This window comes from Furipterus horrens, unplaced genomic scaffold (genome assembly GCF_987537825.1).
Source record: "Furipterus horrens unplaced genomic scaffold, mFurHor1.1.pri manual_scaffold_15, whole genome shotgun sequence".
Classification (NCBI taxonomy): Eukaryota; Metazoa; Chordata; class Mammalia; order Chiroptera; family Furipteridae; genus Furipterus; species Furipterus horrens.
In genome coordinates, this window is record NW_028327185.1 from 22,371,454 (window position 1) to 22,386,351 (window position 14,898).

Below are 14,898 nucleotides of genomic sequence, written 5' to 3' on the forward strand. Positions count from 1 at the left end.
CGCATGACAACCAGGGGCTGACTCTCCCTTGAGTTGCACCTCGCCTTCTAACTGCCAGCCTTGATGCAGAGCATGGCTCCCTGGCTCACCTGACAAGAGAATGTCCCAGGAGGGGACAGACAGCCCTGCTGCAGGGTAAGGGCCATGGAACGAGTACTGGGACCCCTGGGATAGCCATGGATGTAGCGGAACCAACCACAAAAACCTCCTTGCATCCTAAACTGCCTGGTGCCTGAGGAGGCCAGTGTCCCAGGGCAAGAACAGCTCCTTCCCACCACCTGAGTGAGCCCGGCCCTGGGTTCTACCACCCCTGCAGTGTCCCAGTGTGGAGATGCCGGAAGGCCAGGCCACCCTACAGGGAGTTCACCTGGGGCCCACGTACCCTCTCTGCCGCCAAGCACAGCACTGCTGCAGCAGGGGCCACAGAACAGGAGGGGAGGGTAAGAAGAGAGTGAGTGTGAGCAGGGAGAGATGGAGAGCAGTGGGGTGAATGCCAAGGGAGAAAGAGAAGAGGGGTGCAGAGGGGAGAAAGGGAGGAAGGGAATGGGGCTTAAGCCAAGGGGGCTCTCAGGATTTAGGGCAGCAGAGCAACAACTGTGTCTTCGGCTGGGCCCCCCAGAGAGGCTCACAGGCACACGGAACTGTGGTCCTCAGGTCTCTCTGAGGCCCAAGCACACGCTGTCCCCCAACTTACAGGGGGGCCTCATCCCGGGTCTGGTCCTGGTGCCCTCGAGCTCACGGCCATCACGGTCCACGCACCAGCAGTAGCCAGTGCTGCCATGGCACTGGGTGGGCACGTACTGCCCATGCTCGTCACACTCGGGGACAAACAGCCCCAGGGGCAGGGGGCGCTGTGGGCCTGCCACCCCCGCCGTCCCGAGGATGTGTTCACGTTCCAGCTGACAGCGGGTTTTCTCCACTTCTGTCAAGATAAGCAAAGGGGACATGTCACCCGTGTCGTCATCAGGGTTCACAGCCACGGCTGCACAAGTCCCCACACCCAACTCAGACCCAAAGAGCTGCCTGGTCACCACTCAATTAATTTTTTAAAATTCAAAACATCTTTGTTACTTAATGCACTTAATAGGCAAGAAGATTATATTTGCATTTTCTTATCTCTCCTAGGCAATTTTTCTATTAAAGATTGAGGCAAAATCAACAAAACATGAAACAAACCATTTTAGGAATCAATTCAGTGGCATATAGCAGTCACAATGCTGTGCAGCCACCCCACCATCTAGTTGCAGCACATTTTCCCACAAAGGCTCCCCATCCTCCTCGCCTCAGCCCCCCACAACCACCAATCTGCTCTGTGGCTACTCTGGACACGCCATATCAATGGAATCTTACAACACGTGGGCTTTGATCTGGCTGCTTTCACTCAGCAGAATGTTTTCAAGGCTGTTAGGTTGTAGCCATGTTATCAGTACCTACTTCCTTCCTCTGTGGCCAAATAGTGTGCGGCTGCAGCACATTCTGTTTGTCCATCCATGGCTTGATGGACAGCACTGACATTTGTTTTAAATTTTAAAGTTTTCAGTTTTTCTTAAATTTGTCTTTAAAAAAAAAATCATTCAAGCTTCTTGACTACCTACATTGAGTCACAGTCAAAGATCTGGGGACCGAAGGCACAGGGCATACTTGCCAACACGTGTGTGTTTCCCTTTAACGATGTTTGGCATGAAGTACGCCTCATAACTGTGCAGCTCAGATCCCAGAGCAGGAAATACTTCTGGATCTGTGGGGAATTGCTGATAACAAGGTATGGCCTGGAATAAACAACTCTCAGAGCCTATGTGGTTCCACACAGCTCGAGTCCGGCCGGCACAGGGCCAGGCCAGCAGTGCCCTCACGTCTGCCCTGGACAGTGGCACCCAGACACTGGCGAGAACAGCACTGGCCGCACTCCCCCAAATGGAACCCTGCAGGCTACTGTGGGATGCCTCCACCCCTTCCCCAGCTAAGGCCTTAAGCTGCTTGGCATTTCCTCCCTGCCTCCAGCTCTCCAGGCTCTGCCACCCACCGCCTGTCACCAGGACACAGCCTGCTGGGCCTCCCTGGGCCGACTGTAGGCCCCCAAGGGCCACGAGTGACTGCATCTCCATACCGTGGACTCAGAGTGGAAGGCGGGATGCACAGGGAATGACCACGGGGCCGCCCCCCCGGAGTTTGCTGTCTGGAGGGGAGGGAACAGTGAACAGGGTCGCAGTCCAGCCAGAGTTCTGAAAGAGGGCTCCAGGATACAACAGATGGAAAAGTGGGCAGAGACCCTCTCCATGGGTCAGAGAGCAAAGGGGCACCCAAGTGCTGTTCCTGACCTTCACTGGGAGACTTGGCTGCACAGACCTGGAGTGGGGCTCCACCCACTTTTTCTGTAAGGGTGGGGGAGTCCATATTTTCGGCTTTATGGGTCATATGGTCTCTGTTATGGCATGAAAGCAACCAGGTCTAACACATAAGTAAATGTTTCAATAAAAATGGGCACTAGGCTAGATTTGGCCTCTGGGGACTGTAGTTGTCACCCTCTGCTCTAGGGCATCACAGTTATGTTAGGGGGAAGTTATAGATAAATATGCTAATTTATATATTAACGTGGCACTATATTAGTGTGTTAATACATACTATAGGAATAGAATATTGATATAATATTCTATATTTCACAGGATTTTTTCTCTGAGAAATGTTTTTCATTTCTAGTTCCAGCTCTCCTGCTGTCACCTCAAGCATGTCACAGTGCTGGTTAAGCTGCAATGCCTCAGCGGCAGGACGGCGGTGACAGCAACAACCAACCTAACAGCAATGTTCTAAGGAGCAAGGAGGACAACGGGAGGAGACAATGCTCACGGATGGAACGTTCAGTCCTGCGCTCAGGGTCACCGCGACATACCTGCACGAGGCTGAACATACAGTCCCGTGCTCACGGTCACCACCGTGTACCTGCACAAGGCTGAGCACTGAGTTCTGCACTCACGCCAGCGCTCTGTGCACACGTTGCCAATAAACGCCATAAGCACTTTTGGTCTGTGTTGCCAGTTCCCACACCCGCTGACTTGATGTGGCCGCCCCTGGCAGCAGGAGCGAGCGCGTCAGAGCAGTGCAGTTGCACCTGTCAAGGGAACACTATGTGTGCTTCCTCTCTTGTCCCAAAGGCTAATGTTAAAAAAGAAAAAAGAAAAAAACCAACATATTTGATGTAGCAAGAGCCAAAGCAAGCTAGAAATAAGCCATCTGGTTGAGAGTAAGTGTTGGGTTTTGTTCACGGTGGGATATAGAATGTTTGCTTCCTCCATATCTTACATTGGTACAGGGCGTTAGTTTCCACATAAGCTGTCTCCATCCACACGTTTCATTTACTTCTCACTTTAATTCTCCATGCGTCAGACAACCACGCTTTTTACACCAAATGATGGTTGAAGGGGCCGCAGCCCCGTGAGTGGTCAGCTCAGGCTAAAACCAGGGCCTTCAGGTTCCTGCCCAGCCCCCACCTCTCTGCACCCACATGCTCAGTGCCCAGGACGGCTCACACACACTGAACACAACATCAGTGGTGGCATTTGCATGTTAGCATAACGCTCTTGCCAAAATTATCTGTGGCCCACAAGCTCCCTTTCCTCCCACCCACCTCTGTGTGCGGTGCTGCCTTTCCAGCCAGCCAACAGCCTGGTGTCCTGTGTGCGTGCCGTCCACCAAGCCTTTAGGGGGACAGGGCTGCTCCACTGCGTGCGGCTGATAGTTCTGTGTTAACATGGTGTTTGGCCAACATTCAACATCTCAAGTGGTCCAGAATTTACAGTGGAATGAAAAACCTCAATGGTGACTCTGGAAATGGAAATGCATGTGTTTATGGGAAGCTGGGACATCATTGGTTTTCCTGGGATGGGTCTGAGCCTGGCTGGTGGCTGACTGCGGGCAGCTCTAGTGGGAGCCCCAGGCCCCATGGGGAGTTTAAGGGCCTGGAGGGTGGGGCAATAAGGATGCATTTCCTAGCCTTGACGAAATGATGATTCAGGCAAGCAAGACTCCTTTTACTCATCATAGCCTGATCTGCTGGAGGGAGAAGCATTCAAGACTTGATACTTATCTGGGAACAGCAGGAAGTCTAGGGTTGGGGACTTTTCTTGGAATTGAGTCAAAGAGGTGAGGAAAATGAAATAGAGGAAGAAGTCAGAAAACAACAACATATTTTCAGTCTTTTGATTGGTATCCCATTCCCTTGCCTGATTACATCTCCTTATCTGTGTTATTTTAAATAAATAAAGCTTGCAGCATCTGATCTACTGCTGGGGTGGAGGACCTCAGGGAGGCGCCATTGGCTCAGCTGCTCCTGCACAGTCTGCACCACTCCCCCCAGGTGCCACTGCTCCCCCTGGCCTCTGCATGCACCCCCCCCCCCATGAGCTCACGTGGTGTGGGGAACCACCCATGAGCTCTGCTGGGGTTCAGACTTCCTGGCTCGTGACCTCATCTCACCAGCCGCCAGATGGACACGTATCAGTCCAAGATTGCCAGATTTCCCAGAATGGGTTTTTGCCAGCGAAGGGGACAGTGTCAGTCTGACGCGGTCTTTGCCCTTAAGCTCCCAGGGGTTTACTAAGAACACTGCCGGCCCCGCCGCTGCCAGGACGAACAGTAATGATGGTGACGACGCCTCTACTTAGGAGCTCCCTCCAAGCCCCTTCCCGACGCGCATCCCCAATCCTGACAGGTGGGACAGGAAGGAGAATGCCCAGAGTGGGGAGCGAACCAGAAACCGGAACAGGGCGAAGGGGCTGGGCAAGCAGAACGTCACGAAACCCCAGGAACAGAAGACGCACGTCCAGTCTGTGCGCAGTCTCGTCACGCGAAACCGGCCTCTGGGTCCCCTCGCTGTACCGACCTCTCCCAACACTGCCAGTGCAGGATGTAAAAATCGCTCGTGTTCATGATACTCCTTAAATCGGGAGCCCCGGGGCCCCCTGAGTCCTGACTCTGTGCTATAAGCGTTTACTGAGACCTGCCGGGAGCGGGCGCTCTGTGAGCAGCAGGGTCAGCGCTGGTAGGAGAGGCCTGCGGTGCCCGGGACCCCGTCAGGGTGGCGCTGTGAGCGGCTGGCCGGTCCCAACAGGCTACGGTGGGAGCAGAGGGTGCCTAGGTCGCCCTGGTCATCTCAGTCAAGGGCTCACCTGACTCAAAGGTGATGAACGTGGTTGTCCCTGCCCTGCACGCCTGGGGCTGAGCCCAGTGGCCTGGATGAAGGGCTGACCAGCTAAGGCTGGAGGTTTGCCGGCTGAGTTTGGGGTATTGGTGAGGGTGGTTGACAAAGACCCTGGATTCAGGTGAGAGAACCTAGAGAGAAGACGGAATGGAGGAGCTGCCAGGCTCAGCCATGTCACCACTGAACAAAAGCTCGGGCCTGGGACAGCTGAGAGGTCCAGAGTGGCTAGAGGGGTCATGGGGACCTGGTTCCCAGGATCCTCGACAGCCCCGTCTGCCCCTGGCTGCCTACCTCCCTCTCCTCTTCATTATTCTGCCCCATCTCCAGTTCAAATCCTACGCATCCTGCAAGGCTGAGTGCAAACCTGTCCCCGCTCTCTGGGGTCTCTCCCTGGGGTCTCCAGCCCCTGGCTATGCTTGCAGATTCACGAGGAGTGAATCTGCCCAGTGATAGTGTGAACTCCTCCCTGGCACCTCACTGTTCACACGCTGAGCACAGTGGCAGGTGCGCAACAGATGCTTGAGAAACACTTAGAGTTGACCCTGGCTGCGCCGCCAGGTAGCTGGGTGCCTCGGACAAGCCAGGTCTCTCTAACCCTCACCCACTGGCTGAGACTAGTTTTCCCCAGCGGTACACAGGCCCGTGATGGAGAAAACCAAAACGTGGGTGTCCCGAGCACCAAAAGGAGAGTGTTTTGGGAGGGAAGGCGAGATCAACTGTACCAGGTGCTACTAGAAAAGGTGAGGCCTGAGATCTGAGCACGTGGGCATCACTGGGGACCTTCCTGGAACAGTTCCAGGGCGGGAGTAGGGGCACAGCTGGATGGCAGTGGTTCAAGAGCAACAGGGACTCTGGGAAGAAGGTCACTGCCTCGTTTTAGAATCGAATTACACACAGAGTAACTAGATAGCAAATCTCCAAGTCCATGGAAAATATTTACAACAAAATGAGGTGACGAAGAGTCCTACAAACCCCAACACAAGCAAGGGAGACCATGCCAGACGCTGCAGGGATCAGTACCTGCATGGACAAAGCAGAGGGGAGCAGCAGGGCCTCTGGCAGTTCCGGGAAACAGTGAACCCCAACTGTCAACAGTATTTGAAGAGAAAGCACAGCAGAGCAAAGCTGAATGCAGCCGCTGAAGCTCACAGGACTGTCCTACTCACAGGGAGGCAAAGCCTTGAGGGGCTGGGAGATCTGGCCTCTAGGGATGCTCAACACTCACCTGGCCCCAAGGCTCCCAGTGGAAGAAAGTGCTGGGAATGGAAGCCAAGTGCAGTGTGATGCAAACAGCAGGGACAAGGAGAGGGACATCTACACACAGGTCGGGGAGGGAACACAGCCAAGAAATCTCAGAAGTTAAGGTGGAGCATTTTGAAGAATTTCACCAAGAGAACAAAAGGGGAAGCTCTGCCTGGTTAGAAGAGGTGTCTGAACCAAGCTTCTTTCTGATAGTTCGGGAAAACCAAGCTTCACATAAAAACAAGCAACAGTAAAGCGTGAAGATCAAATCCAGTGCAAAGTTACAATAAGAAAAAAAGACAATAAAGAGTAGAAAAACAACCTTATAGACAATAAAAGCTGCAGGAAAGACATGCAAACAGATCAAAACTACAACATCCTATTATTTCAAAATAAGCAAAAAGAATAAGAAAATGCAAAGTAGAAAATGGATCAGAATTTGACAAACTCATAAATGAGGCAACAGAATTCAGGAAAGTAGAAACAAAAGGAAAAAAATCGCATCAGAAATTAAGACTCAACTAGAAGGAACCTAGAAGTGAATAAACGTAAGACATTATGCTTTAAGAGAAACAAAGGGTGGAGATGAGGAAAATGCTTGAAGCCAAAAAGAAATGCGATAGGATGAGTTGGGGAAGGGGCCAAGACTGGAGGCAGGCAAAGAAGGTCCAATCTGATAAACGGGAGCCCCTGAAGAAGTAAACCAAAGGGAGGAAAGACCAAACACTAAAACTGTTTATTCAAGAAAAGTCCCTGAAATTAAAAAATAAACATTTGAAATGACAAATTGAAAAAGCACGCAGTATAACTACCGATACTGACCCAGAACGACCAACACCGTGCCGTGTTCCAGTAAAACTACTGACCTTCTGAATGGAACGATAGAAGGTAAAGAAAAATGCTTTGGGCATCTAGGTAAAAAGAGGGAAATCATTTTCAGATTATCATGTGCATTTGTGACTGTCATGCTTCATGTCAGAAGAAGTTTGAGATAGTCAAGGAAAAAAAAGTGAATCAAGGAATATTGCTTCCATGAGCCCTTTCTGAGGAATCAACCAGAGAAAAACCAGGAGATGCTGACTGACATAAGGACAAGTGACAAGCAATACAGTTCCTCGTTGAACTAGGACTAAATACGGGTTGAGAGGAGGGTTGAAAGGGAGTGAATGTCGTATATAATGGCTACACGCCCAGGCAATATAGGCTCAACTGTAAAAATACGGGGAGGGGATGCGGAGAGCAGGTGCAAAAGCTTTTCACTGTTTTCGGGAATTACATCGGTGGTGGCAGTGTTGGTATCCTTCTCAGACCGCGATGTGTGTAATGAGGGAGACAGCCAATAAGGAATTACGGTCCACTCTAACCTCAGCATCCGCTGTGCCATGAGAACAAGGATTCTCATGCAGAAGAGCTACAGATGCAAACTAGAAGCAGTTAGAGAAAACCCTGTAGTTGTGAATCTGAACTGTAAATATCAACATGAGCTCATAAGGTGTACCCAGCTCTGTCTGAGCATCCCTAGTACTAAGATCACGGTCCTGCAATACCATTTTCCACTGAAAGAAACCAGGGCTTCAGGGAGAAATGGCTGGTTCTAGGTCTGAGGCAGGAAATACACACGGACTCAAGCACACCTTTTCATACCAGAGAGCAAGGAAGCTATCAAAGGCTCCTAGGATCGTGGCTGACTGGAAGACTCATGGGCCAAAGATGGCACTCTGAGTACAAGGAGTATAATAATTACAACCAATTGGGACCCTTAAGTTTATAATGGTATTAAAAAACTAGAACTGAATTAGCCACCTTCAGTAGCTGATAAGGAATCAATCTGTAATCCTGACAACTAGCAAACAAGGGGAAGACCCAAGCACTTGTCCTGCTTTCCTTCATGGAATGTGCCGCTGGGCAACTGAAGGGTAGATGAGGGGAGCGTCTTTTAAATCTCCAACTAACAAACGAAAAAAATGCCAATAGAATTAGACTATCACCCAGCAGAAATGCAAGGACCTAAGCAATGTGCATTAATTTCAACCCGTAAATGAGAAAAGAACTGACAGATCTAGAATCTCACCCTTTGCCACTCCCTAGAAGTTAATGGATCTAGGCCATAATCATACATGACTTCGAACATCACAAAGCATGAGATGAGCAGACTGTGTGCTTCCAATGTAAGGTGATGACTGCCTACCGTCGCGCCAAAATGACCGAGGCTAGTCTGACCCAGCCCCTGGACCCGCTGTGAGTGTGCAGACATCAGAGCGGAAGGGCCTGTGGAGGGCATGAGTGAGTGCACAGCCCACGGGCCAGTCCACAGCTCCAAGTCGTGGGTTCTCCAGGACACCAAACGCAAGGAAAAGGAAGGGCTGAAGAGGGAACTACAGATAGGAGAATACGGAGCACTAAATCTCCAGGGGCGAGGAAGGTAAACTTGGAAGAAAGGCCGGGGAGTGCCTACTGTAGGAGTTGAGTGGCAGTTACTTTGGCGGAGAGGGAGGTTCTGACCGGGACAAAGCACCAGGAGGGGCTGCTGGGGCTGTTGGTCAAGTCCTGCTTCTTGCCCTGGGTGGCAGTTACAAGGGTCACCTTAGAATAACTCCTTGAGCTGTACGTTTGTTATGTATGACTTTCTGTATCTAAGGTTTATTTTATAATAAAAAGATAGGAAAAAAGAGAATGTGAGAAGAGGAAGAGGATGCAGCAACTCCAGACAACCCTTCTGAGGAATTAAACTACACAGGAGAGGGTGGAACTGGGACGGCAGTGAGAGAGGGGGGAGTCTTGTCTTTCAGACGAGAAATCTCACAGCTTCTCTGCCGCCAGCTGGAATTACACAGTGGAGCCAACAGCAGGGATGCCCGTTTATAATCTGGCACATTAAATGAAGGTTGCCTGGGAAATTATGATTTGTAATTTTAATTTATAAACGTGTTTTGATTTTATAGTTATAAAACAAGTTGATCCCTAGATTTATCCATAATAAAAATAATTTAAGCCAACACTGGAAGCCTTAAGAACATTTTTCTTTTAAAACGTTTTCTTTTATTTTTGAGCATCGGCCTGCGAACCAAGTGTCGCTGGTTCGATCCCCAGTCAGGACACATGACTAGGTTGCATGTCAGGTCCCCAGTTGGGGGTGCGAGTGAGAGGCAACCACACAGTGATGTTTCTCTCCCTCTCTTTCTCCTTTCCTCTCTCTCTAAAAGTAAATAAATAAACAAACAAATTATTAAAAACAAAACAAAAAAAAAAAAGGTTCTTACACAATTTTGAGAAAATTTCTATTAAAAATTTCTTAATATAAAGAGTTCAAGAAATCTCTCTGTAAAAGTAAGAAATGACTCAGGCCTTGGAGATGAATTACAGACGTTCTAGAGCCCCTTCCAGCTCTAACTGGGAAATTCAAATTTTCTAACACCAGGTCTGTCTGAAATAAAGTACAAACTGTAACACAAACAACAGATACGTGGTGTTTTCTCTCCTAAAGGTTTCATCCTTCCTGCAGCCCTACTTTCCGAACTCTCATTGCCCGTCTCTGTGAGGATGCGCGCTGGGGAGGCGATACCGTGTGCTGGTGCCAAGTGTGGACACAGCTGATCGAATCCCACAGGCATGGTGTTTGCCCTTCGAGACCAGGGCATTTTATACTCCTCTTTGTCCTCTAATATGGGATCCTACATTCCCAAACTCGAGTCATGACATTCCCCCAGACACTGTCCAGACAAGGCCAGTGGCTGTATGGTCACTCACCTCCAAGACGGCCCCCAATCTCCACTTAGGTATTCCTTTTCACGCTGTTAAGACAGCTGGCCTGTGACTAATAGTATCAGCAGAAGTGACAGCACTGTCGTGCCAAGATTAGGTTATAGAAGACTGAGGCTTCCATCCTGGGTCCTCTCTCATCACTTGCTCTGGAGGGAGCAGGCTACCAGGACTCGATGACACTTAGGCAGCCCCGTGGAGAGGCCCGAGCTGTGCGCACCTGAGACCTGCAAGCCACAGTCCCTGAGGAACTGAGGCTGCTGGCGGCACGTGGACCCTGAGCCCCAGGTGAAGCTCCAGGAAGACCACAGCCCTGGCTGATGTCTGAGAGCCCCCTCAGGAGAGACCTTAACGAGACACTTACCCCTGCCCCCGCCCTGCAAGCTGCTTCCGGATTCCTAACCCACAGACACCGTGAGATAATACCTGTTTACCCTGGCTGGTTTGGCTCAGTGGATTGAGCGTCGGCCTGCGAGCTAAGTGTCGCTGGTTCGATCTTCCAGTCAGGGCACATCAGAGAAGGAAAACTCTGATTCCAAAAAACCTCCGCTGCCTTGCGGCATACCTCTTCAGGGGAAAGGCTAAGGGAGTAAACCCCGACAGAAAATCTGGAGCCGGAGTCCCTAAGGCGGTTTGACGTTGTAGTCAACACCCGCAACTCCTGCAGCGCACCTGAAGCCAAGCTGTATTCACTCCGTCTTTCCCTTGGATCCTTCAGCTGCGAAGAGAGGGGGGGTCTGCTGCATGGGCAACAGCAGACCCTCCATATCACCCTGCCCAGGCTCTGTAGCTTCAGCTTCACTGGAGAGGACACTCCAGCGTCATCGCAAGATGTCGATTCAACATGGGAGGAGACAGATACCGTGTCACTCCCGAGTCGGACTGCACAGCCATTCTCGGCGGTGCAGATAGACTCTTAAGAAGCTACACCATCGTCTCTCGAGACAGACGGCTGCCGACTGTTTGAAGCTCACTTTGGGGATAATTTGTTACACAACAAAAGAAAACTAATACAGAAATACAATTCATTGGGCAATTCAGTACATACACACACTCTCTTTCTCTTCCATGAGCTCACACAGGCGTTTATACAAGTATCGTTTCATGAAACAATACTTACTCCTACTACATACACTCCACAGTCTCTGATTGCAGCCCCGGTGTAGCCCCGCCCACCCCAGTTCCCTCTCTCCCACCATCCAGGTAACCTCCTTCTAAAGCTTTTCTCTCATTCCAGGTGTGTATTTTATGTTTCCTTACATATGGTTACGCACAGGTAGGTTTATTTCCATACAGACTCATATTTTATATAAATGGGATCATACTGCATATATCCTCTATAATTTTTTTTTGCTCAACATGTTTTTGAGATTTACCTATTAATTCTAGTTCACTCACTTTAAACACTGTATATTATTTCATTGTATGAATTATACCAAAACTCATTTGTCCATTCCTCCCGTTTGACAGTTGTTTAGATTTTTGTGGTTACAAACAATACTATATTTCTAGTGCACATCCTCTCTTGAGTATATAACTGGATGTTGACTCTCTTACGGGAACAAGATTAATTATTAAACAATCCTAGCAGGTAGCTGTTACTGGTTTTATTATTGTCCCATCTTTATATCCCAGCCTGCAGGTCTGGATTTGTTTGTTTAGTCAACAAAGCCTTAAAGAGGGGACAAGGAGTCAGGTTAAAAGGAACAAAACAAAACATAAAGCACCACTTCTTCCTGAGGTGCAGAGGTGAAGCAAGCCTAAGGAAATAATGAATGTTAGTCATTGTTAATAGCAGCTAGAATATCTTGACTCAAACGATCATGAAGTCTTCTCTCTGTAACTTGCCTATCAGAATCTATGGGCAGTACTACAGTCTTGACCCACAGTTTCAGGAACAAAAGCTTGGCCCTGGCCCTGCCTGGGTCCATCTAGGCTAGGGGTCAGCAAACTTCTTCTGCCGAGGGCCAGGTGGTAAGTATTTTAGGCTTTGCCAGCCTTTACAGACTCTGCCTCAACTACTGGACTCTGCCTTTGTAGGATGACAGCAGCCACAGACTACACATAGGCTAAGGAACACGGCCGTGTTCCAATAAAACTTTAGTTACACAAATAGGAGGTGGGCGGGATTTGATCTGTAAGTGGAAGTTTGCTGATCACTCTTCTAAGCAGAAGAAGACAATTTAGACCAGCAACATGTAGTATGGTATATCAGAATTTAAATTTTAATCTTTTTGATTAAACGTTTTCTCTTTTTGGATGGGCAGCTATCCTAAAAACTGATCCCATCCAATCCTGCTGAGCGTGGCTAATACTGCTGGTAGGAGTGGAAATGGGCACATTCATTTATTTCTTCAACAACTCTAGGCAGTTGTAAGCCCCACCATGGGTGGCATACTCGCACTGAGCACATAGTAGGTTCACACAAATGGCAGCCAATTATACTCACACATCCAATAGCACCTGTGAGTGCCTTCTGAGCTCCTGGTACTGACCTCGAGCTACCACTATCCTCATGATCTAATGAGATTCCACTCAAGTCTCAGGTCAGCAGCCAACCTTCCAGGCCCCAGCCTGCATCTTCCCCCCACTAGGGACCCTTCACCCCTGCCCTCACCCCAGCCCAGTTCTCTCCCTCATGACTCTAGGAACGTGTGATGGTTAATTTTACACATGCACTTGACTGGGCCACAGACAGCCCAGACATGTGGTCACGCATTATCTAGGGTGTTCCTGTGAGGGTGTCTGGGACGAGAGTAATCGCAGGCTCCATGGGCAGGCTGCCCTCCCGCATGGGGTGGGCCTCATTGATCAGTTCGAAGCTGGAGCAGAACAAAAAGCTTGCCCTTCCCGAAGTGAGAACGAAGTCTTCCTTCCTGACGACCCAAGGGCTGGGACCTGGGGGTTTTCCTGCTTCAGACTCAGATGGAAACATCGGCTTTTCCAGGTCTCGAGCCTGGCAGCATTCACACCATAATGACCCCATCAATCTCCTGAGTGTCCCAGCTGGCTGAAGGCAGATCTGGGGACTTTCGAACCCCTATAATCATGTGAGCCAGTTTCTGACAATAAATTTCTTTAATATGAATATATATTTATACACGCATCCTATTGCTTCTGTTTCTCTGGAGAAGCCTGACTGCTATAGGCCAGCTCTTACCCCGCACTGCGTGCTCAGGTTACCAGGGTGACCAGACCCCAGGCTGCCAGTACAGTTAGGGTCCATTACGGTCCACGTCTGGGACCCCCTGTGGTTGAGCGACACACACCTGCGTTCCCGTTCACTGTGGCCGTGCTCCACTCTCCTACCTCGACAGCCCTCAGAGCCCCCATGGAGCCCACACGGAGCCCACACTTCCCCACCCCGCCTGCCCCCAGGGCCACGCACTCCATACTCACGGACACAGCAACCACAGGGTCCTAATGCCTCACCTCCAGGTGCGCAGCGGAAGCCGTCTCCCTGGTAACCGGGTTTGCACTGGCATGAGAAGGAGCCGGGAGTGTTGTGGCAGAAGGCGTCGGGATGACATCGGCTTGGCTGGCATTCATCCACGTCTGCAAAACGGCCCCCGGGCCCCGGACAGTGAGACTTCTTCTGGATCTCGTGGTTTGCACGGTAATCTAAGCCATTTGCTCAACTCTACGGGACCCTGCTGCTGACCCAGGAACAGCGATTTAGACTTCACTCAGCCTTAATTAGCAAAACACTAAGTCCCCAATTTCTATCTTGTGCATTTACAAATATCTCACTTGGGTGATAATGTTTTCATGAAAAATCAAGCTTGCAAACAGGAAAAAGGGCAGATTCCTTTCGATCATAAAGTGATTCTTCTCATCATAAATGAGAGCTTCAAAAAATGTCTGAGGGTTTACGGAGATTATTAACAGCAGGACAGAAGAACCTCAGAGACTAGAGAAAATTCACGTGTTCAGTAACGAAGAGGCAGTATCTCATAATCTCTCCTAGAAAGGCTTGGACTTTTCAGAAATACTTTGTAGTACAAAGTAATCTCGCCAAACAAGGGACAGGAGCACTGTGGTGACATCACCTTTCTAAAGCCACCCAAAGGGCACCCCAGCAGCCAACAAGGGACTGCTCTCGGGTCTGCGGAGTCACTGATACTCTCTGACTCTGCACCCACTCACTCGGTACGGAGATCTCCCTTCTTCTGGAGCAGATGCCTATACACATCTTACTGAATAAATGGCTAGACTTCAAGCTCTGTGAATGCAAGGATGGCTTTTCTTTTCGTAAAACACAGGCAATCTCCTGAGCTCCTAGCAGACAGCAGGTGTCTGTTGCCTGAATGAGCAACTCACATGGAACAAAAGAGCAGGGGGAAGCCAAGTGTCTTCCTCAAGGAGAACAGCCCCCAAAGGAAAAGGCATAGTTTGGACTAGGAGAGAGAGACAAAAATGCAGCTCATTTACCAACAGTGTTGAGAGAACGGCTCCTTTAAACCCAGAGGAGTTGGTAATTAGCATATGGCAAGTCCCACGTAGGGCATTTTTCCCAGTTATGCAAGGAGAAGTATCAGAGTGACCACGCACCTTGGCAGGCCCGGCCGTCCCCAAAGAAGCCTGGCAAACAGGTGCAGGTGTAGGAGGAGCCTCCTGTGTAGACACACTGGGCCCGCTGGGGTATGTCACAGTCATGCAGGCCCGTCGTGCAGTGGTTGATAGGGCGCTGGTCCATGATAGCT

The 14,898-nt window shown here is 49.9% G+C and overlaps 1 protein-coding gene across 1 annotated transcript in view; it reads right to left on the bottom strand.

Annotated features, from left to right (window-relative positions):
• NID1 (nidogen 1) overlaps nucleotides 1-14,898 on the bottom strand; it is a 72,522-nt gene that overhangs the window by 11,587 nt on the left and 46,037 nt on the right. Inside the window, exons 11-13 of the mRNA XM_090263162.1 lie at nucleotides 14,747-14,896; nucleotides 13,628-13,750; nucleotides 695-922 (exon numbers count right to left, since the gene is read on the bottom strand). Coding sequence (XP_090119288.1) covers nucleotides 695-922; nucleotides 13,628-13,750; nucleotides 14,747-14,896 — 501 coding nt within the window. The remainder of the gene's footprint in view (nucleotides 1-694; nucleotides 923-13,627; nucleotides 13,751-14,746; nucleotides 14,897-14,898) is intronic.